We start from the raw sequence: 24,086 nt of genomic DNA, 5'->3' as shown, positions 1-24,086 counted from the left end.
GATCCAGCGTCAGATGTCGACAGAGCCAAGGTGAGAAACCCCGCCGGACAGCGCCATATCAGAGACACCCTTGCGGGAATAATCCCTGCCCCGGGCTCACTACGGCCTCATTCTGCTCGCTGTGTGAAGCCTGCTCTCCTGGGGAGGCTCAGAACGGTGCCACTAAGCAGGAACAGTGCGAGATGTTCTTTCTTTCTCGTGCACAATGCCAAGGAGATGAAACTGACGTTGCAAAGAAAACACCACTGGAAAGGGCCCCCCCCTGCCACCTACAAAGGAGGCATTCACCCGGGAGCATGCCTGGCCTCCTCTCCTGCGCCCCTTGTCACCCTGTGCTTGCACTCCTGGTGACTATTAAAATGTCAGCAGAGACGAAAGTGCCTAATGCTGGGTGACATCACAATGACTCGAAAAGGCAACACGGTGGCAGAAAAGGGTGGACCGTGAGGCCCAGAACTTCCCATGATAAAGGGTACCACTTAAACTAATGAGACCGATTTTTCCTAATTCATGAGCGGGGAATTAATCCTTCTGGTGAAATCAGTCCCTTTGGATTTTTAACGGTGAGAATCACTGAGTCAAAAAGAAGAAAATACAAAAGTAATGCAACAGTTATCTAGCGGATCTGTTTATAAGCAGTTAGCGATTCAGAGTAGAGACGGAATCCCAGCATGATGGCCCGTGAGACAGGGCAAGGCAGGGAACCCAGGAGGTGAAATCATCACCAGAACAAAAGGGACCCTTTAAAGTCCTTCTAACTTGAGAGATATCTCAACTAGAAGCGTCCCATTCCTCCTTCCTCATTTGGTGGGAATGTTTTTACTACTTGTTGGTCCCTGGAATTCCAAGACCCAGGAACCCCACCCCACGCCCGGCCCAGGCCATAAGCGGCCCGGGGATGGAATTGATCCCAGCTGGCCCATCCTTGCACCTGCTCTGCACAGAGGCCACCCTGCATCTCCCCTCCCCTTGATGAAGCATTTCTACACCGTCCACCTCAGCAGCTTAGGGGAGGGGGCGAGAGGAAGCAGATGCAGGGAGCAGGGCAAAGCAAGGAACTCGACTGTATGTGGCAAAGAAAGTGATGCTTTACAAGCAAGCAGATGTCTTGAACCTGGCTAAGGCGTGAATCACAGAAACAAGTGCAGAAACACAGCTTTGGGGGCAAAGCCAGAGGGGGCGCTGTCTCCGGAGGAGGTGGGGAGCTGCCAAGCCTCAAAGACTGTCCCCCACCCTGCAGCCCACAGCAGGGCTCAGGCACAAAGCCCCCAGGCCTCCCGGGGTCAGCAGTGAAGTGTCACCCCCCAAACGTTTGGAAATGCCAACGTACCCAGAATTGAGGGATTCCATTTTTCCTCTTTTCTTCATAAATTATATCTCGTAGGCTTCGGCAAGGCCCTTTGCCACTGGAAAATAAATTTAGAAAGATGGTACATTAGGGTTACACAATCTTGGTTGTTCACCAACACGGATAAGAGAATGAAGTTACATAATCTTCTGTGTGTGTGTGTGTGTGTGTGTGTGTGTGTGTGTGTGTCTGTGTGTGTGTCTGTGTCATTCTTGCCAGCCCTGAAAACTTGAACTTTTAAGAGCAAGGTCTCCCCGGCGTGGCAGAAACTGTGGAGGGCTGTTTCCGGCCTTCGGCAGCCTAGCGCGCTTCTCCAAACCTACTCTAGCTGTCCAAGGTGCAGACAAAGAGTCCTTTAGGGCCACTCAGCTCCCATTGGCAAGGCCAGCCCAAGGATGGAGTAACCTTCTTGTATTTCTCCAAGTTCAAGAAATTCATGAACTTGAGGCTAAATGGGAGAGGGAAGAAGGTCACGACAATGACAAGATGATCGTTTGTAGTAACAGTGGTGGCCACTGCCCAGCCTCCCCTGTGCCCGGCACTGAGCTGCAGCTTCACACACACTAGATGCTCACGGAGAAGACGGAGTCCCTGTGAGCCTTAAGGAGCCTCGTCCAGGGCCACAGGGCTGGAAAGTACCAGAGCGGGAACCCAACCCCATCCTGTCTGATCCCAGAATGCATTCTTGGAACCACAGCAGGCTGACGACATCATGGCCTTAGAAGGCAGCTTTATAATCATTCTTTAGAGTCATTTCTGTAGGCCCTGAATGTTCCTCGGTGGCCATTTGACAAGCAATTGTTGAGTATCAACTGTATGAATCCACTGTAAAATGAGGTGGGGTAAAGAAAGTGCTGTAGTCAAGGTACAGGCAGGTTCTTGGGCCTCAGTGATTGGGTGAGGGGCAGTCCAGGATGACTTCTTGGAGGAGGTGGCATTTGGCACACACACCTTGAGGAACTAACGGCATGCAGAAGGGCAGAAAAACGGGAGACTTCATTCCCACTGGGCAGGGCTGCTAGCGTGGCCCCCGAGGGCTAAACCTCAGCATGGTTGCCCCCAGAGACCCGCGTCCCCCTCCTGCAGGGATGGAGGATTAAAAATGTCCTGAGGAGTGCCAACTGTGTGCCCGAGCCCTGCTAGTCCTGGGATGAGGCCATCCAAGTCACCGTCCCTCCCTCAGGGAGGCAGCAGAGCATCATGAAGGAGTGCAGGCGACTCTGCATGCGCTCCCCCGGCCCACACTTCCTTGGCCTCCGAAGTCCCCAGCCCCCTCTGCAAAAGGAGGACCAGGGTGTGGGGTTAAATGAGATGTACTGTGTCCCAGACTCTGCTCGTGCCTGGGCACAGAGTACTAAACATTCCATAAATGGGGGCTGCGGGCAACCTGAGGGGGCTCCGGGGAGCTGGACAGGGCGGGCATGCAGAAAGCAGGGGAGGCTCCCCGGAGGAGGTGAGAGCTGAGTGACAGCCGGCCGGAGTCAGCCAGCGGGTGGAGCGGGAAGGGGCAGGGAGAGCATTCCTGACTTCTAGCTCAGAAGCGCATCTCCCCTGCAAGGTGACCCGCAACTGAACTGTAAGGTAGGGGCGACTGGACCTTTCCTCCCTGACGTGAGAACCGGGCCAGCAAGGGGCGCTTTCCCCGGATGAAAATAAACCTTGGAGGGGCCCGCAGGAACGGAGTACTTTCTTCCTGTGTTTTAATTTCTACGGAAAATCTGACCCGCGTGGCCGCCGCCCCGGCCATAAGCGGGCGCACAGCGCGGATCATCTTTCTTGGAGGCAAAGGAAGCCGGCCGGCGTGTGGGCCCCGCGGGACCGGCAGGGTGGGCGCTCCCGCACCGCAGCGCGCAGGGCCGGGGCCGGGGCCGGGCGGCGCGGGCGGCGGGCGGAGCGGGAGGCCCGGCCCCCCGCGAGCCAGCGCGCCGCGAACGCTGCCTGTCCGCTTGCAGAGGCCGCCGGGGCCGTGGATGGGGAGGGCGCGCCGCCCGGCGGTCCTGGCGCACAGGCGGCTGCGATGAGGGTCAACGAGAAGTACTCGACGCTCCCGGCCGCGGACCGCAGCGTCCACATCATCAACATCTGCGCCATCGAGGACATCGGCTACCTGCCGTCCGAGGGCACGGTGAGTGCGGGCGGCCGCGATCCGGCGGGAGGGCCGCGCACCTGCGCCGCGCCCCGGACGGGCGCGACTGGTGGGGGGCGGGGCGCGCCAGGTCCGCGGGACTCGGGGCGCGTGGGGGGCGGCCACCCGCGCGCCCGCGCCCGTCCCGGCGCCGCGTCCCAGCCCGCAGCCGCTTCGCCCAAGCGGGCCGCTGGGGCCCCCGGTGGGATAGCCGCCTCGCCCCGGGAGGGTGGCAGCCTCCAGGCCCCACCCCGCCGCCACCCTCCGGGGACCGACCTGTACGGGGCGCGGAGTCCCCGGAGCGGCGCGGGGTCCGGCAAGGGAGTTCCGCACACCCCGGGCAGCAGGCAGGCGCCGGTCTCTCGAGACTGACTTTCCGCGCTGGTCCCGGTCCCCAGCCCGGCGCTCGCGCCTGGCCTGGGTGGTAGCCGGGCCGCGTGGGCCAGCGCCTGGCCGACCACGTGGTTGGGTCCCCTGTGTGGGGTCCCCGGTACCCCTACCACTCTCCCTGGGGCGGGACCCAGCGGTCGCAAGGATCCCCGGAGGTCAGAATTTGCCCATGTGGGTTTCGGCTTAACGCTGGAACAAAGTTTGCCTGAAGGGGGAAGGGCTGAGACCAGCGCCCTCAGCCGGGGAGCCCCGCTGCCGCTCGTTCTGGGGCCAGAGAACAGACTCCCCTTTCTCCCTGGTGCCCACACAGCCACTGCCAAAGCCCCTCCCCAGGAGATGCGGAGGCCCCAGCCCCGTGTTTCCCTCTGCCCAAGCCCAGGATTGCCCTAGACTGCCTCTCTGGCCTCAGCCGGAGTCCGGCAGGGCATCCAGGGAGGTGCCTGTGGGGTGCGGTCCCGGAAAGGCAGAGGCCCTCCGGCCTTGCACCCCCTGGGGTCATGCCTGGGCTCCTGTGGGCTATGGCGGTGTCCTCTACAGCTGGGCTTGGGCAGAAATGCTGGCAATGTTAGGGACCAGTGTTGGCGGTGGCCTTGAAAGTTTAGGATCATCATTTCAGCGCACACTGTGTGCCTGCCGTGGGCCAGGCCCTGTGGGACCCCGGACACCACCAGAGCGAGCGGGCCGGGGAGCCCCGCCCAGCCGGGGCTTAAGGAGCAGTGGTGGAAGTTACCCAAGACAGCGACAAGGGACGCTTCCAGAGCGATGGGCCCGCGCTGTGTGTTAACTCATTTCACTCTCTCAGTAACCGTGTGGGGTAGGTGCTGCTACCGCAGATGAAGAAACTGAGGCCAGGAGGGGGCAGATGAGTGTCCCACGTCACCCACCAGCTGGGAGGAGAGCTAGGAAGGGCGAAGACACAGAGGCAGGTGACCACGGACAGCCTGTAGGAGGGATGAGCATTCTGGAGGAGAAGGGGCCAGTTATACCCATAATGGGGTGGGGTGGGGCCTTTCACACTAGGAAATCACATATTTGAAGACCCAGAGGTGGGAATGAGGGGGACACCGGTTAGGAGGCATGAGGTAGAGGTGGCAGCTAAGGAAATGGAGAGAAACAGACATTCCAAGGTACACCAGATTCAACTTGAGAATGAACGGGCTGTGAAATTAAAAATGGAGCCCTTGGGTTCCCTGGTGGTGCAGTGGTTGAGAGTCCGCCTGCCGATGCAGGGGACGCGGGTTCGTGCCCCGGTCCGGGAAGATCCCACATGCCGCGGAGCAGCTGGGCCCGTGAGCCATGGCCGCTGAGCCTGCGCGTCCGGAGCCTGTGCTCCGCAACGGGAGAGGCCACAGCGGTGAGAGGCCCGCGTACCGCAAAAAAAAAAAAAAAAAAAAATGGAGCCCTTAATAAATGGCCCCTGGACTCTGGAATTTTAGTTCAGGGACCCGTTGTCTCTCGCAATCCAGAAATTCTCGGCTCCCCCAAACTCTGGCGAGGGCCCCAAAGTCTGCAGAGAGGCAGCTCGGCTCTTCTTTCAAGCTTCTCACAGCCCAGAGGAGACTAGTGACTTATTTTGCGCGAAGTCTTACGGTGGGGAGGCTTCAGGTATGACGGGCTTGGAGGGCTGTGAACCAGGAGCACGTGGCCGCAGGAAGGAGGGCTGAGCAGCGTGCCACCAGAGACATGGCCACAGACAGGCTGGAAGCAGTGGCTCTAGGAGCTGGGGGCCTGTCTGTGCAGGGCAGGCAGTGTGCCGGGGAGAGCCTCCGAGGGCATCCCCAGCACAGCTCAAGCCAGTAAGTGTTGCTCAGTCATTACTTTGCGTCACCCAGCGAAGGTGGCTCTGTGCAGGCATAGATGTGTATATATATATCTATCTGAATCAGATATATCTGAATCAAATATATGTATCTGAATCACTTTGCTGTACAGCAGAAATTAACACAACATTGTAAGTCAACTATACGTCAATAATAAATAAATAAATATAAAGAAAGAATGCACTGGGTCGCGGTCCAGCGACCAAGGTGTGGATGCAGGGCTCCGCTCTCCTCTTCTGCCCTTTTCTAAGAGTCTGGGGAGGAAGTTTGCAGAGACAGGTAGACTGCCCTCGTGCTGTTTGTGGCACTTGGGTCAGGGCACACCTGCTGTGAAGGGGACTTTTGGCCCCTGACCTCTTCCCACGTAACCTCAGACAGCCCTCTTTCTGCCTTCCTTGGGACAGCTCAGGGGTTCATCTTCAAAATACGTTCAGTTCTCCCATCACGCTTGGTCCTCACAAGAATCCTGTGACCTGAGTCGAGGAGATGTTTTTGTCCCCATCTCGCAGATGCAAAAACTGAGGCTCGGAGCTGGGGGGTGTGGTGTTTAAGCTCTGGTCTGCCTGGGTCTCAGCTTCGGTGTCCTTGATCTGGTGGCCCCTACCAGTAGCAGTGTGCAAACCCCACACCTCTGTCATTCATTCCCCCATGCATGCGTTCATTCCAGAGCCGTGCGTTCAGTGCCGAGCATTAAAAAGATGAATGAGAAATCCCTCGCCCTTAGCAAAAGTGCAGCAAGAGGTCACTGTCCCTTCCCTAAGGATACAGAAAGGACGTTCCGAAGCTTTCCCAAGCCTTTGAATTGGGAAGTTAGGCATTCAGTCTAACGCATATCGCTCCCACTGCAAGTTAGATCTTTGCCTTCTTGTCCTGTCCTGCACGAGAAAAGCAGCCACTCTGGCTCCCTGGAAGGGCCCCCAAAAGTCACATGGCCACCCCGACAGTCTCTGTGGTCCTCGCTATGCATCTACCTCCCCAGCTCCCTCTAAGCCCAGCCCAGAATTGCTCTCCAAACCCTGCAGGCCTACCAGCCTGTGTTGAATGTACTAGGAAGAGAGCCCATACTTTCTGTTTGAAGACTGCATGCCCCTTACACTTATTCAGGTAGCATCATCCCCGATTTTTAAAACCAAGATGCAAACAGACAAAGCAACTTGCCCAGGATGACACAACGAATTAGTGACAGGGCCAGGCCTTGGGGAGGATCTGGGGACTCTCACAGCAGTGCTCGGTTCCGCCTCTTGCTGGACCTGGCAGTGCAACCAGCTCCGTTTTCCACTGCCGCCATCTTTAGCTTGTGGTCCGCTTCGACCATGAGATTATTTTTTCCCGTCTTCCCCTAGTCCTTCACTTGTGCCATGTCTCAGTTCCCAATTAGAGCAAATTTCTGTTGAGGGTTCACCATATCCCAGGACCTGTTGTAAACCCTTTACATATAGTAACGTGTTTAATCCTTCCAACAACCCTTTGAGGGAAGTCATATTAGTTGAGGGAGGTCCGTTTATTCCCTCTGGCCCTCATTTTACAAAGAAGAGATCAGAGGGACGAAGATATTAAGCTACGTGCCTAAGGGTAGCACAGCTAGAAGTGGCAGAGCTGGTCTTTGGATGAAAGCAAAAGACACCCATTCTTGTCTGGCCTCCATGCTCCCACGCCCCCCAATGGCAGGAGATGTTTAGGGGATGTTTATGTGCTCCGCAGACTGTCAGACTCGGAGGGTCCTCGATCAGGCCCCAGTGGATGGCTGGGCATTCAGTTTTGAACCTGGTAACATTTTCTTGTCTTGTGTGGGTGGGGAATTCTCTCCTTGCGTTAATGTCCCTGCTCTCTGACTTGAGGGGGCTCACTCTGAATTTCCTTCCCATTCACTAAGGACTCATTGGTCCACTTTGCTCAGTACCGGCCATTATTCCAGCCAAGCAGGAGCGTTTCCGGGACCCGCACCAGGTGCTGAGCTCGCTGTGTGTGCAGCAGGTTCTGAAGGGAAATGCATTAAGGGCAGTTCCTGGCCCAGCCCCCCGGCGTCCTGCCAGCCTGCTGAGGGGCCCCCATGAGTTACGAGCTTATGTATGGATGGCTCCGAGGCAGTCCCAGGACATGAGATCTGGAGAGGTCAGGGACCTCAGATCCCAGAGGACAGGGGTTCGTCAGTGCTGGGGAAGCTGGGAGAGCTACGAAGGACAGAGGAGGAAAGGAAGGCGTGCAGGTGGGGAGCACAGCACATGCAAAGGCAGGGAGGAGGGGATGAGATGTCCTGGCTCCAGTGTATGCCGGGGTGCGGGATGGGAGAGGAAACTGCTGAGAGGTGTTGCAGGCAGGAGACAAGGATGACGGCTCCAGCCCTCGAGAGCGGCACACGACCCCTGGCTCAGCCCAGAAGATCCGCGTTCCCCATTTGGAAAATAGGGATGAACCCCTTGTAGAGACGCTGAGAGTCTGGAGTGCCCAGGATGCTGGCGGCAGGCGGTGTGCCCTGCCCGCCCAGAGCCCACGTGTCCCCCTGGCTCTGCCCACCTCCCATGCTCTTGCCCTGCCCGTCAGCAGCAGCGTTATTCCCCAGCATCAGCCAGCGTCTTCCACGTTCCCCCCAGGCAGCCTTCGGGTCTGGCTTTGCTGCCCACTCTCCCGCGAGGAGAGGAGCCACCTTTAGCGGCCAGCTCCCCGTGACGCTGCCTTTCTCTGCCCTTCCTGATCTGACCCAGGAGAATGAGCAACTGTCTTCACCCCGGGGTGGACCCGGGATGCCTGTCCCAGGAGTTAGAGTCCACCCAGCCTAGACGTTCTTTTACTCAGTCCTCCTGGCTGCCAGCGGGGGCGGCTTCTATCATCCACCCACTTTACAGAGGCGGAAACCGAGGCCCAGAGAGGGTAGAGTATCCCCTCAGGACTCGTAGCTGGAGGGGGACCAAGCCTGGACTTACCTGAGGCCTCTCGCTGCCCAAAGCTCCCCTCCACCCTCACCCGACCTGTGGTTCCAGGAGCAGCGAGGGTGGAGCTGCAGCTCAGCTGAGCGGCTACACCCAGCCTAACAGTGTCCAGTGGAGCAGACCGCTGGGATCCGCCGGGGAGCAAGGGCCCGATCGCTTCGCCCGCGTGAGCCCCGCCTTCCTCCGGGTCAAGCAGCCCTAATTATAGGGGCCCTCACGCGGGGACTCCGTGAAAGGCTGTGCCCCCTGCTGAGAAATAGTGTCACCCCAAGTCCCTGTTACTGTTGAGGAGGGGCGCCCTGGGTGTGCAGACAGGATTCCAGGCTGGGCTCAGCCTGCCTGCGCTGTCACCTCGGGTGCCCCTCACCCCACCGGGCCTCAGTTTCCCCTGACAAATTGAGATAAACAACTCTTTCCCGCCTCTCCTGCAACATGACCCACCAAAGGCGCTGGGGTGGTCCATGGTCTCTGTCCTGGGCTGGGCCTCCCTCCTCCCCCCCAGGCCCCCAGCTCTCCCAGTACCAGCTGCCCGCCTGGGTGTGGGCCTGGCTCCTTAGCCCTGGTGCAGCTCCGAAGACTCTGAATGGTGCAGAGTTGCTCGTATCACCTCTTTCCAGCATGATTTTATTTATTTTCTCTTATGTCCGAAGACCAGCTTGCAGCAGAACCTAATACCCTCGATAACCAGCCGAATCCCGCGGGGATGCTGGAGATGGGGGTGCGGCTTCAGCAGAAGCCGCGCACGTGGCACCTGGACTTTGAATCCCCCACCCCAGGCGGGCTCCCGTCTCCTTGGCCCCCTGGAGTCCTTCAGGCAGACAAGGAAACTGAGGCAGGACTGTATGTGCAGCGACCCACCCTGAATCCCACCACGACCGGCCACCGCCCTCCCTCCCCCACTTCGCTCTGGCCCCTGAGACCACCCCCCAGGCAAACTGCTGAGTACTCGACTCGCGGTCTGGGAGTTGACTTGGGAGAGTCGAGACTGACACAGTGGTTGCCTGGCCCCGACCACACAGCTAATCAGTGGCAGAGCCAGGCCAGGCGAGGGCCGGTACGGTCCCACAGCCACCTTGACACGACATTGCCACGCCTGCTGGCCGTCAGAGGTCGCGCTGTGCAGAGCCTGAGCTCAGCTCTGCTCTGCCTGGGACCCTGTGGGCCTGTGCGAAGAGCACCCCCCGGGGGGTCGGCCGTGCAGATTTCACAGCCCATTCTGGCCGCCTGGTCCCTCCCAGGCAACGTGAGCTTGCTGGGGAGAGGCGGGAGGCCTTCGCGTGTGAGCACCCAGCCTGGCAACTTCAAGTGCCGTAAGCAGCGACGTCTCTTGATGGCAGCTCCTGGAAGGCAGGGCTTTCTGCAGTGTTCTCAGCCGTCTGGGCCCCTAGTGATCAGAGGGCATGAGTGGAAAGAGTTGGGGAGGGCAGGTGGGTGGCCAGTTGTCTTGGAAGCACGCTCCCCTCCGAGGGCCCGTCCCTGAGCCCTTGACGGCGAGTGGCTTTCTTCTCCCCCCGCAGCTGCTGAATTCCTTGTCCGTGGACCCCGATGCCGAGTGCAAGTATGGCCTGTACTTCAGGGACGGCAAGCGCAAGGTGGATTACGTCCTGGTGTACCATCACAAGAGGGCCTCGGGCAGCAGGACCCTGGCCAGGCGGGTCCAGCACAGCGACGCCGGCCTGGCCGCCCGCAGTGCCCGGCAGGACCAGCCCCTGCCCGGGAAGGCAGGCCTCGTGGGTGCGGGCGAGCCCGAGCCCCCGCTGGACTACCACGAGGATGACAAGCGCTTCCGCCGGGAGGAGTACGAGGGCAACCTGATGGAGGCCGGCCTGGAGCTGGAGCGGGACGAGGACGTAACTATCCCCTTCTCCCGGGCGGGCAGCCGGGCGGGCAGGAAGGTCCTTCTACCGTCACCTGTTCTTAGAAAAGGGCCGAGGCCAACGCCCTTCTGGTCAAGTGTGGGGAGCCCAAACCAACGCCCTCCCCACATCTGCCCCGGGGAGGGGCTGGCCTTCTCGGCAATGACCTCCGGGGTCAAGGCATTTCCTGCTCTGGGCAGTTCCTCCCCTGGGAAGATGGGCGGATGACCGTTTCACGGGCGGAGGATGAAGGTCTCCTAGGAGTCTCCCTGGCGCTTGACCTTGGCTTCTCGGGCCTCGGTTTCTCAATCTGTCAAAGGGGGGGAGGTTGGCCTGGCTGATGGCCGGGGGCCCCGGCGCACTGAAATCTGTGACCATAACACTGGTTTCCAGAGCTTCTCTCCTTGCCAAAGCCTGAGAGTCTTTCTAAGGGAAGTTTTCTGGGGAGAGCGAAAGGTCGGCCGCCTGGTCGGCTGGCTGCCCTGGTGGCAGAAGGCATGGCAGTGCAGAGAGAGTTGACCTGGGCGGCCTGGGGACAGCGGGGCGGCCCCCTCAACTTCTCAGCAGGTTTGCTGATGCTCCCCTGACAACTCCTTAACCTCTCTGTGCACGGCGCGGCGGGGAGCATCTCTTCCATGAACAGTGGGGGGCAGACCTCTAGCCCGCAGGAACCGTGGCTGTGCAGATTAACCGAGAGTCAGCCAAAGTCTCTACAACACATTAGGAGCAGAAAAAGTAGTCAGCAGGTTGACTTAGGGACCCACAGGTCCATCGTGAATGTTTAAAATAGAAGTTGGTATTAGTTTTGCTATTTCCATCAGTGAGAACCACCGCGTCCTTAAATAGTGAATGCTTTGGTCTGCTGATAAGGAGGCTTTTGGGGTACCTAGAATAGAAATCTACGACAGCGGAGCCGGTGTGAACGCTGTTTCGCAAGATGACGTTACTTCCCCCGAAAGCAGCCAGGTATGCTCAGCGGGACTCATTCTACCTCGGCCTGGCGAGTGGTAGAGGCATCTTGCTCTCAACGGGGACCGCCCCTCTGGGTGACGCTTTGGCTGCCGGCAGGTGTGGATGAGCTCTGGCTGTAGGGTTGGTTCCCACTGGAGTTGCGAGGGCGCGAGGGGCCTTAAGACGCTTTGATGGTCAGGAAGCAAAGGTTGGATCCTGACCGGGTGGCGGAGAGCCTGTCTCCCTGACTTTGAGGGCCGCAGCTGCAGACAGGCCTGTGCTGGTCCTTTGGAGGTTTCTGTCTCACTTTGTCTTAGACCTGAGCTGAGGCCGCTCGGGAGAGAGAACAGTCATTCACACGGACTTTTCCCAGTCCCGCCCGGCCAGCCCCGCGGCCTTTTGTCAAAACAATACTGCTACGATACAGGCTTGAATTCAGAGTGTCCTTTATAATTGGAGGAACAAACAGCCTCCATTGGAGGCAGGGGAGGCTGGAGGGAGGCTGGTGGCAGAGGCCTCTCCTGGGAGCTGTGATCTTGGGCGCAGTGTTACACGACTGAGAGATTTACTCTCTCTCACTTTCCTGACTACAGCGCTGAAATCTCATGTTTGAAAGGACATCCCCGCCCCCTGGGTCTGGTAATTCACTCTCCCTCTCCGGGCCAGATCCCAGACCCTCTACCTGTCCTTTGCAAGACTTTTTAAGCTTCCCCATCTGTCAAACAGAGATAACAATCGTGTTTATATCACTGGATTGTCATAAAGTACTTAACTCAGTCTGGCAGTCAGGGAATTCTCATTGGCTGACGTGAATATTCAATCATATATTTTTGCTCATATGGAAATAGAATGGCCGTGCTCACGAAGGAGAGAAGAAAGAATCTTTCCAAGTCCAATTGAATACTACACCACACATATCTTTTTAAAAACTCCATGACTCTGAAATAAATAGCAAACGTAAAGACATTGATTACGACCCCCCAAAAAAGATTGAATTGTCCCAATAAGCGATGAGGATTCTGCCCCCAATTCCAACACGTACGGGTTGTTTTCCCCACACCACTCAGCACTTCTCCGACACCAGCTGGATGTCCTACAACTTAACTCAGTTTGGACACTACCCATCTGGAGGTAGCATCAGACCCCAAGGTTAAGGGCTCTACAAGGCCACCCACCCCCCACCAGCCATCATCTGCAAGCCCAAGTTGTCACCTGTGCTCTGACCCACTGGCTACAGTTCAGAGGTTCTAAGGACTTGGGGTTCTATTAATTTGCTAGAGCAACACACAAGAACTCAGAGAAGCATGTTACTTACTAGATCACTGGTTTATTATAAAAGGAAATAACTCAGGAACAGCCAGATGGAAGAGAGGCACAGGGCAAGGTGTGAGGGAAGGGCGTGGAGCTCCCATGATTTCTGAGCACCGTTCTCCCCAGATCTGCACGTGTTCACCAACCCAGAAGCTCTCCAGACCCTGACCTTTCGAGTCTTTATAGAGGATTCATTACACAGGCACGACTGATTAGATCACTGGCCATCGGCGATTGATTCAACCTGCAGCCCTTCTCACCAGCCCAGACATCCGGGGAGGGACCAGAAGTTCCAACTCTCTAACTACATGGTTGGTTCCCCTGGCAACCAGCCCCCGTCCTTTGGAAAGGAGGTTCTTTCCAAAAAGTCACCTCATTCACCTAACAAGAGACACCATTATTGCTCTCCCCACTTAGGAAATTCCTAGAGTTTTAGGAACTCTGTGCCAGGACCGGGAGACAAAGACTGAAAATCTATTTCTTATTACAGATCACAAGATCACAGTGACCCACAATTTCATTGATAATTTAGCTCTAGAGCTTAAGAAGCTTTTCCAGCAGTTGATTGGGTCTTTTTTATTTTTTAACACCTTTATTGGAGTATAATTGCTCTACAGTGGTGTGTTAGTTTCTGCTGTATAACAAAGCGAATCAGCTATACATATACATATATCCCCGTATCTCCTCCCTCTTGCGTCTCCCTCCCACCCTCCCTATCCCACCCCTCTAGGTGGTCACAAAGCACCGAGCTGATCTCCCTGTGCTATGCGGCTGCTTCCCACTAGCTATCCATTTTACATTTGGTAGTGTATATATGTCCATGCTACTCTCTCACTTTGTCCCAGCTCACCCTTCCCCCTCCCCGTGTCCTCAAGTCCATTCTCTACGTCTGTGTCTTTATTCCTGTCCTGCCCTTAGGTTCATTAGAACCTTTTTTTTTTTTTTTTTTAGATTCCATATATATGTGTCAGCATATGGTATTTTGGTATTTGTTTTTCTCTTTCTGACTTACTTCACTCTGTATGACAGACTCTAGGTCCATCCACCTCACTACAAATAATTCAGTTTTGTTTCTTTTTATGGCTGAGTAACATTCCATTGTATATATGTGCCACATCTTTCTTATCCATTCAACTGTCAGTGGACACTTGGGTCACTTCCATGTCCTGGTTATTGTAAATGGTGCTGTAATGAACATTGTGGTACGTGACTCTTTTTGAATTATAGTTTTCTCAGGGTATATGCCCAGTAGTGGGATTGCTGGGTCATATGGTAGTTCTATTTTTAGTTTTGTAAGGAACATCCATACTGTTCTCCATAGTGGCTGTATCAATTTACATTCCCACAAACAGTGCAAGAGGGTTCCCTTTTCTCCACACCCTCTCCGTCATTTATTGTTTGTAAATTTTTTGATGATGGCCATTCTGACCGGTGTGAGGTAGTTTTGATTTGCATTTCTCTAATGATTAGTGATGTTGAGCATCCTTTCATGTGTTTGTTGGCAATCTGTATATCTTCTTTGGTGAACTGTCTATTTAGGTCTTCTGCCCATTTTTGGATTGGATTGTTTGTTTTTTTGATATTTAGCTGCATGAGCTGCTTGTATATTTTGGAGGTTAATCCTTTGTCAGTTGCTTCATTTGCAAATATTGTCTCCCATTCTGAGGGCTGTCTTTTTGTCTTTTTTATGGTTTCCTTTACTGTGCAAAAGCTTTTAAGTTTCATTAGGTCCCATTTGTTTATTTTTGGTTTTATTTCCATTTCTCTAGGAAGTGGGTCAAACAGGATCTTGCTGTGATTTATGTCATAGAGTGTTCTGCCTGTTTTCCTCTAAGAGTTTCATAGTGTCTGGCCTTACATTTAGGTCTTTAGTCCATTTTGAGTTTATTTTTGTGTACGGTGTTAGGAAGTGTTCTAGTTTCATTCTTTTACACGTAGCTGTGCAGTTTTCCCAGCACCACTTATTGAAGAAGCCGTCTTTTCTTCATTGTATACTCTTGTCTCCTTTATCAAGGGTAAAGTGACCATAGGTGTGTGGGTTTATCTCTGGGCTTTCTACCCTGTTCCATTGATCTATATTTCTGTTTTTGTGCCAGTACCATACTGTCTTGATTACTGTAGCTTTGTAGTATAGTCTGAAGTCCGGGAGCCTGATTCCTCCAGCTACAATTTTCTTTCTCAAGATTGCTTTGGCTCTTCAGGGTCTTTTGTGTTTCCATACAAATTGTGCAATTTTTTGTTCTAGTTCTGTGAAAAATGCCATTGGTAGTTTGATTGGGATTGCATTGAATCTGTAGATTGCTTTGGGTGGCATAGTCATTTTCACAATGTTGATTCTTCCAATCCAAGAACACAGTATATCTCTCCATCTGTTTGTATCATCTTTAATTTCTTTCATCAGTTTCTTATAGTTTTCTGCATACAGGTCTTTTGTCTCCTTAGGTAGGTTTATTCCTAGGTATTTTATTCTTTTTGTTGCAATGGTAAATGGGAGTGTTTCCTTAATTTCTCTTTCAGATTTTTCATCATTAGTGTATAGGAATGCAAGAGATTTCTGTGCATTAATTTTGTATCCTGCTACTCTACCAAATTCATTGATTAGCTCTAGTAGTTTTCTGATGGCATCTTTAGGATTCTCTATGTATAGTATCATGTCATCTGCAAACAGTGACAGTTTTACTTCTTTTCTGATTTGGATTCCTTTTATTTCTTTTTCTTCTCTGATTGCTGTGGCTAAAACTTCCAAAACTATGTTGAATAATAGTGGTGAGAGTGGGCAACCTTGTCTTGTTACTGATCTTAGAGGAAATAGTTTCAGTTTTTCAGTTGGGTCTTTCTTTTTTTTTTTTTTTAACATCTTTATTGGAGTATAATTGCTTTACAATGGTGTGTTAGTTTCTGCTTTATAACAAAGTGAATCAGCTATACATATACATATGTTCCCATATCTCTTCCCTCTTGCATCTCCCTCCCTCCCACCCTCCCTATCCCACCCCTCTAGGTGGTCACAAAGCACCGAGCTGATCTCCCTGTGCTATGCGGCTGCTTCCCACTAGCTATCTACCTTACGTTTGGTAGTGTATATATGTCCACGCCACTCTCTCGCTTTGTCACAGCTTACCCTTCCCCCTCCCCATATCCTCAAGTCCATTCTCTAGTAGGTCTGTGTCTTTATTCCCGTCTTGCCCCTAGGTTCTTCATGCAGATTGGGTCTTTTTTAAATGAAAATATTATTGTGGCATAAACTAGACAGTTCAAGGTTTCAAAGCAGCTGGAGTTGAGTGTGAGCCATCCTCCTGCTGTAGTCTTTCAGATCATGACCGCGTTTCCCACGGGCCCCTGCAATCCGAGCTTCCCTCTGAGGTGAACTGGGCCCTGAGGCTGTTGAAAGGACCTGCGTTCGCTGCAGCCTGTTGCTTTCACCTGAGACCAGAATCTACTCACGGGCCGGCCGGCCGGGTGCGTGCAGTCTGCGGGTGCATACGGTCCCCTGCCAGTGAGATTAGCAGAGAGATGCCCGGCTCATGACTCATTCCCGGGGTGTGCTCTGATTACAAGGAGTGAAAGGGTTTGCAGTTTGGGAAACAAGATAGCCTCGGAGAGAGAGCCCAATCGCACAATCTTACCCACTTTGAAGCAAAATTTAGGGACTTCTGTGCACTTTCCTGGGGAGAAAACAATCCGTGGAATCCATCAGATACTCAAACAATGACGCCCAAAAGATGAAGCATCATTGCTTTAAGGCGGGATTTCTCAGCCTCGGCACTGCTGGCGTCCAGTATTTTGCAACATCCCTAAACGCAACCAAAAATGTCCCCAGACGTCGCCAATATCCCCGGGGAGCCAATATCGAGAGCCTGCTTTAAAGGCCGGATGGGGGGGGAGGGGTGGGCGTGGAGGCGGCAAAAGGGAAGTGAGAGCGAGAGAAATGGGGGGGCGGTTAAATAAGGCCTCCTGAACACCTGGGAACCCCCCCCCCAACTCTCTGCTGGCCCGGCTGTGACCAGGCAGCACATGGAGGTCACCAGCAGCGCAGAGGTGTGTGACCCGCCTTTGCTCCCCCAGGGGCCAGCGGGTGTGTGAGACTGAGCCGCTCCTGGGCAGCGTGGGCCACGAGCCACACACGGATGGGGCCCCTGTGTGCCGCGCGAGCCTTCCTCCCGAGGCAGGAGGTTTATTGCTGTGAAGACATCCCGTGATGACCAGTGGAAGACCGGCCTGGCTCAGGGCACAGTGGGGGGCGGTTCTTAGGGACACAGAACAGTGAGTGTCCTGGGGCTGCCGGAACCAATGACCACAAACTTGGGGGGGGGCTTAAAACAACACAAGTTGATTCCCTCCCGGTTCTGGAGGCCAGAAGTCCAAAGTCAAGGTGTCAGCAGGGCCATGCTCCCTCCCAAGGCTCTAGGGGAGAATTCCTCTCACCTCTTCCAGCTTCTGGGGGATCCAGGTGTTCCTGGGCTTGTGGCCGCGTCCCTCCAACCTGCACCTCGTCTTCACATGGCCTCCTCTGTACGTCTCTCCTCTTCTCATAAGGACACCAGCCATTCTGCTTAAGGCGCGTCCTAATCCAGTATAACCTTATCTTAACCTGATTACATCTGCAAAGACCCCATTTCCGAATAAGGTCCCATTCACAGATACGGGGAGTTAGGACGTGGACGTCTCTTTTGGGGGGTACCATTCACCGCGCTACAGAGCTGAGACTCTGCACAGGGGTGTTATCCCAGGAGTTGGGTGGCTCATGCAGGACCCCTAGAGGTACAGCATTGGTTGGGGAGGCATGGCTCATGGTTGGAGGGCAGAGCGGGGCAGGTGGTCTGGGGGGGAAAAGCCTTGGCCTGGCTGCCTCGGTGCACGGGAACCCCGTGGGGTCCTGCCAAGATGCGGGCTCTGACTCAGCAGGTCCGCGTGCTTTCACGCTGCACTTCTAACCTGCTCCCAGGGCATAGGAAGCGGCCGGCCCTGGACCATACTTGGAGGCGTGAGGACCGTGCAAGCCTGTTCCGCATGAGCCATCAGAAACATCCCAGGAAAGGGGCCCCCAACATCCACGCAAGCCCCTGATCCACTATTCAGTGCCCCAGAGGTAGCCCCAGGCAGAGACCCCCGTACTGGGTACACTGGGCCAAGAACCGTGGAGAGGGAAGTGATGGGTCTGGAAGAAACGTGCTCATAACCCTGATTATAGGATGGATAGAGATTGAGCCTGGCCAACAGGCTCTAACCATAGGTTCCCCACTGCTCACACCCTCCCCCGGGCACCACAAGCTCAGAGGAACCCAGTGTGAACGCTGCTTCCCTGCAAGAGAGGGGCCCTGGGTGTCAAGGTAGGGTCTGGCGCCTGATCCAGAGGACGACCCCCAAAGTAGGTTTCCCACATGAGGGTCCAAGAGGGGTGTCATGTCAGAGACCCCCTGGGACAACACACGTGATAGGAAATGAGGGAGGAAAAGGTCGTGGAGACAGGCGCCCCAGGCCTTCCTTCTCAAGGAGCCCCTCCTCCCACCCTACCCCCCAGCAGCAGTGGGGTCAGCGTCCAGGGTTCCCAGTAAACGGACAAGAGCAGCTTGTGGCCAACACGTTTCCTTGCAACTGAAATCCATCAGCATTTTTCAAGTCCAGCCTCAAAGCTGGGACATTATTTATGTCCACTGGCGATTGCCAAGAAGGCCACACACTAAAATGCCGGCTGTGTGCTGGGGGTGACCGAGGCCCGCACTGCCCTGAAGGTGAACTTGACCCCGGCTTTGGCAGAATTGTTAAGGCCGCGGACACACGTACCCTGTAAAATCAGTTTGCTTTCATGCTGCTCTTCGGGGCTCCTCTCCTCACCCCGGGGCTGTGGTGGGCTGTCGTTTCTCCGTGTTCCTACCCGAAGCTGGTGTGGGCCGTCATGACATCTGTTTCCCATCTTTGTGGATGTTGCTTTTGAAAAGCAAGCGAGGAACTGACTGAGGGAGGATGGGTGCTGCTTCCACGCCAAACTTTGGGATGCAGCATCAGGGGGTGAGTATATCTGAGCTCCCAGTGAGGCTCAGACGCCGCCTGGCCCCTGTCGGGGCCACGTGTGTAGGTCCAGACCCTGCTCAGCCGCTTCCTGGCCGAGCAGCCTCAGGCAAGTGGCTTCCCCCCTCTGGACCTCAGTTTTCCCATCTGTAGAATGGAGGTGATGGCCCGTCCTGCCTCCCAGAGGGGTGGTCCTGGCACAGGCAGGGGGACGTGTTTTTTGCAGTTTCCAGCTGAGTTTTTGCAGGCATGAGTGGTTTCTGAGGCGTCTCTGGGGCTTGGATAAGATGATGATGAGCACAGAGGAGCGGCCCCTCCTCGCAGGCTGGGCTTTGGGGTGGGGGTCCTTGACTCTGAGGAACCTGAGGTCTAATCCCGACATCCGCATGTATAAGGGACAAAGGCACAACAGACATTCTCAGGGACTTGTCAGTTTGGAAGCAAACCCCATCCCGCCTGGTATGGGTGCCCTAACCTGCCGTGTGGCACAGGGATCAGATCCCTTTACAGAGGGAAGGAACTGAGGCTCTGAGAGGCGGGGCAAGGAGACCAAGGCCACCGGGCTCAACAGGGGCAGGGCCAGCACTTGAACCTGGGTCGTGGCTCCCAGTGTCACGCTCTTTGCCCTGAACCACGTGGTCTTCAGCCCCCCACTCCCATCCCCAGGCTTAGTGCCTCTGCCATGAGCCTCTCCTACAGTGGGATGTTAGGGGCCATTGTCTAGTCCTGAAGCTCTCATTTCTCCACAATTCCACCATTACGCATTCATTTCTTTGGCCCTAAAGATTTTATGTCTCTTGAGTCTTAAGTGCTGAGGCTTTTACGCACCCCACCTGACTTCCTTTGGGTCTGTCTTGGTTTTGCGGAGGCATACTTGCTATAAAGTATATTCTGGGCACTTTTTAAAAGTCATGTCTTTAAAGTTCCCCAAGGGCAGCTCTGCCCGGGTCCCAAGTAGGCGGGCTAAAATCTGTGCCACTCTGGCTGCAGTTCTGACGTCCTCCTGTGTCTCTAGGCCCGTGATGTGCCGGAGTCAGCTCTTTCTGGCTCATCAGGAATTCTGCCAGCCGGGTGTTAACACTTTGTTAGCTTGAGATAGGCCGTGGCGGGAGTATTTACACCATGGAAATTGGCAAATGCTGCAGCTACAGATCAGGCTGGTTTTTTCTTCCTGAGAGCAGGGGAGTTGTGGAGGGTTGCATACCTCACTGGCATCTCCTTACTGGCAACTCCCTGCTGTACGCCCATGTGTCTCCCTTTCCTTGGAGAGGTCAAGTACCTTCGAACGTGTCTGTTGAATTTTCACTTCTCATTATGACACTTTTTTATTTCTGCAAGCTCTGTTTGGTTCTTTTCCCAGTTGGCTGTGTCATTCTTTAATAGCTTCCTGTCCTTTGCAGAACCTTTCCGTCCTGAGGTTTATTTCTTTAAACAAGGTGAGCACAGTGGATTTATTATGCATCTAATCCTCGCAGAATCCCGAGGCTGAGGGCGTCACTTCTGCTGGTTCTCCTCCAGCCGTCTTCGTTTCTGGTGGGCCTGGCGCCCTTGCCCACTGACCACCACCCTTATGGAGCCCATGATCGGTGGGGGGAGTTCCCCAAGCCCAGGAGGAAGATGCCCTTGTCCAGAAAGCCTTGCATTCGTCACATCTGAGGGCATTATAGACAGAACCACCTTGAGCCAAGGTCACAGGCTGAGGTCCCCAGACCCACTGGGGCCGTGGCCTTTCGGACCAGGACTTCTCGGGAAGGTCCTCATTCCCTCCCTTTCCTGCTCGGCGCCAGGACTGCCTTCCTTGTAATTCCCAAGGTTGGAGGAGGGAGCCCTTTCTGGGTCACCTGAAAGTGTCATCTCATGGGGGTCCGGCTCCGTGGGGGAGGGTCTTCTGTTAGACTCCCCATCTTGGGCGGGCCTGGGGCAGAAACCTCCCTCCCCCCTCCCGCCCAAGTGTCTGCATCGGTAGAAACCCCTTGGATGGCATGGTCTTGGCATGGACATTTATTTATTTATTTTGTCCAGCATTTGGTGGCAGGCCGTTGCGGGACCCTGACCCCTGGCCCTCCCCACGCCCACGCCACGGTGCGCGGCCCCGGCAGTTCTGTGGCCTCCAACCTCCCCACACCAGAGGGACCAGAGTCAGGACAGAACCCACGGCTCCGGGGCATCTGGCTCAGGGAGGGGACCCGGCATCTCACGATTTCTTCCTGCAGGGGCGGGTTGCTGTCAGGCCGGGCACCAAGGTTTCAAACATCCTGTATTTGTTCTTGTCCAACCGGTCCCACGACCCCTTTCCTCAATCCTGCCAGGTATTTCCCTGGGAGGGACCCCACTGCTCACGTAAACAGCAGAGCGTGTTTTCCCAGGGAGGCCAGCCCGGGCACTGGTCCTTGACCACCATCGAGAGAGCTCGCCACGGACTTGGAAGAATATATTTTGGGTCTTTGCATGCGGCTGAGCACTGGGCACAGAAATAAACTTGGGCTGTAACGGGAAAGAGGGGGTCTGCCTCACGGGGCCGTCCATGCTCACTTCTCGGTCATTTCATGGTGCCCCCAGGGCTTCCTGGAGCTGGGGAGGCAGCTTCAAGCTTCTTGGCCAAAGGAGTCCACGCAAGCGTGGTCTCACCAGCCTCAGAGCCACGGAGAGAAGCCGTAGCCCCAGCCACGGGGCTGGATGGAAGTGTTAGGAGCACCAGGGACTCCCCCAGCTGTGAAGCAAGTCTAGTACTGCAAAGATTTGCAGATGAGCAAAAGGGGGTTCAGAGAGGTGGAGTCACTTGCTGGAGACAACACAGCAACCCGCCAGGACTCGGACCCAGGCCGCCCAATCCATGGCCGCCCCCGGTGCCCACCCGACCTGCCCCTTGAGGGCAGCAGGAAGATCTGGGTTCCCCTTGCCCGAGCCCCCGGGCTGCCTCGTCTGGTCCACGCTAGTCCACGCGCCGCTGAGTCCCCAGCCCTGGGCCGTGGTGTCAGGCTCCAGGCTCCCTGCAGGTGTGCCTCACGCCAGCCAGCACACCTCGAGCCTTGTGCGTCTGGTCCCAGTGCCCGAGCACCCTGGTCCTGGAAGCAGCCTCAGGACCCAGCTCCTGGACCTGCTTCTTCGAAGCTTCCAGCCACCTTGATAAGCTCCCTGCACCAAGCCCCGTGGGGCTCTGACCTGCTGCTTCATGGTGAGTATCGTGGGCCAAGCGGCAGCTCCAAAAGCCGTCCTCCTGGAAGCTGCAAATGGGACCTTATTCGGAAGAAGGGTCTCGGCAGATGTACGTCAGTTACTGATCTCTGCACCAGAGCATCCTGGATGCGTGTGGACGCTAAGTCCAATGACAGGCGTCTTTGGAAGAGAAAAGAGAGGGAGACTTGAAACAGAGCCACACAGGGGAGAAGGCTTGTGCAGATGGGCACAGAGGCTGGGGGGATATGGCCACAAGCCCAGGAAGGCCTGGGGTCCCCGGCGGCCCCTCCCCTGGAGAGAGCGCAGCCCTGCCCACACCTTGATCACAGACTTCTCGCTCCAGAACTGGAAGGGAATGAATCTGTGTTGTTAAAGCTGCCCAGTCTGTGGCCATTGGCTGCAGCCTGCCCTGGACACTCACAGTGAACGTGCAGAGCGTGAACCTCTGGGCTCCAAGGTGAGGACAGTGTCAGCATCACCCTCACGGGCCTGTCGTGGGGTTAAGTGAGTTGATACGCACAGATGCCTGAAGCAGGGCCTGGCACGTAGCGAGCGCCCGGTGGGGCCCAGCCTCCTCTCCCCCCACCCCGTCATCATTGTTGGGGGACTTCATCCGCTCGTTCAGTGGACACGCGCAGCGTCTACGCTGCCCCGACGTGGGCAGCAGGGCCCGTGGGCTGGGAGGCTCCGGACAGGACTCGCCTGCCTACTGGGGCCACATAGACAAGGCCTGTGCGGTGACACTGAGGCCCCGGGGAGAGGCTCGCTCTTCTGGTTGTGGGGGGCATGGGCGCCTCTGCATCAGAGATGGAGAGATGAGCTGGAGTTCTCCCAGCAGGTGTGGCCCTTCTCTCGAGGTGAGGCAGGAGCCCCACGTCTCCCTGGGGACCGAGGCTGGCGCTGGTTGAGTGCGTTTGGACCACGGAGGATTTTTTCCTAAAAATCAGTCCCAAGTGACTTTGACTCCGTTGCCTTTTGCCAAAACCCTGCAGTGATCCCATGAGCTGTGTACACTCTGAGGCTGGTGACGGGACCTGGGGCTCAGAGCCCAGCGCAGACCCGAGCCAGCCCCATACCGAGTCCCGAACGCCAGCCGCACACACCCCCTGCCGTGGCCTGGCTCCCTTCTGCCAGGACCCCCGGGATTGTGGAAAGGTGAAGTGGGACCTCAGCCTGGGGGCCCAGCGTGGGCTCCAAGCCCCCGGGGGTCCCCTTGAGACAGCTGGTGGACTGAGGACCCCACTGCCGTAGGGCGGCTCTGTCTGAGGGGAATGTTGTGTTTCTGTGCTTTTTGTTGCAATGGGGAACCCCAGTTATCTCGGGTGATTGGGAAGTCTGCTGGTGTTACCTGCGTCTTAGGTGGGGAAACGTGTTATCGCCACATTGATGCTATTCGCTCAGTAAAGGCAATCTCTTAAACACGAAAGGTAAGGGGAACACAGAAAACCAGAAAACTAGAGAGTTGTTGGGATGTGTGTGGTCTCACCCACGATTAAGAGTGTGTATGGCCCGCATGTGAACCCGGGTTCCCACACCCGCCAGCTGCAAGATGCCAGGCCCTGACTTTCCACCCCCAACTTTATTGAGGAGTAACTGACAAATATAATTGTGTATATTTAAAGTCTACTCTGTGATGACTTGATTTACATAGACACCGTGGAATGGTTACCCAGATCAAGGTAATTAACTCACCCGTCACCTCACACAGTTAACTCTGTGTGTGTGTGTGTGTGTGTGTGTGTGCGTGCGCGCGCGTGCACGCGCTGAGAACACTTTGATCTCTCAACACCTTTCAAGTATACGATACCATATTAGTAACTAGAGTCACCCTGCTGTTCATTAGGTCCTCGAAACTTAATCTTATAACTGAAAGCTGGTACCCTCTGACCTGTCTGCCCATTCTCATCCCCCCACCCAGCCCCTGGCAAACACCGTTCTATTCCACACCGTTTCTATGAAATCAGCATTTCTTTAATTCTACATATAAGTGATACCATGCGATGCTTGTCTCTCTGACCCATTTCACGTAGCAGAATGTCCTCCAGGTTCATCCATGTTGTCACAAATGACAGGATTTCCTTCTTTTTTATGGGTGAATAATACTGCGCTGTATATGGCTACACTCTCTTGATCTATTCATCCGTCCAAGGACACTCAGGTTGTTTCTGTGTC

General features: G+C 55.4%; 1 protein-coding gene across 3 annotated transcripts in view; it reads left to right on the top strand.

Annotated features, from left to right (window-relative positions):
- The first annotated feature begins 3,300 nt into the window (after positions 1-3,300).
- ANO1 (anoctamin 1) overlaps positions 3,301-24,086 on the top strand; it is a 90,411-nt gene continuing 69,625 nt past the window's right edge. For 2 of the 3 annotated variants that reach the window (XM_060158291.1, XM_060158290.1), the window contains exons 1-2: positions 3,301-3,473; positions 10,128-10,460. In XM_060158291.1, the coding sequence (XP_060014274.1) occupies positions 3,366-3,473; positions 10,128-10,460 (441 nt within the window). In that variant the 5' untranslated portion in view covers positions 3,301-3,365. The remainder of the gene's footprint in view (positions 3,474-10,127; positions 10,461-24,086) is intronic. The other variant, XM_060158292.1, reaches the window with a different exon arrangement.

This window comes from Lagenorhynchus albirostris, chromosome 9, assembly GCF_949774975.1.
Source record: "Lagenorhynchus albirostris chromosome 9, mLagAlb1.1, whole genome shotgun sequence".
In the NCBI taxonomy this organism is placed as follows: domain Eukaryota; kingdom Metazoa; phylum Chordata; class Mammalia; order Artiodactyla; family Delphinidae; genus Lagenorhynchus; species Lagenorhynchus albirostris.
Note: the sequence above shows the minus strand (reverse complement) of the source record. Positions and strands in the feature narration are given on the sequence as shown.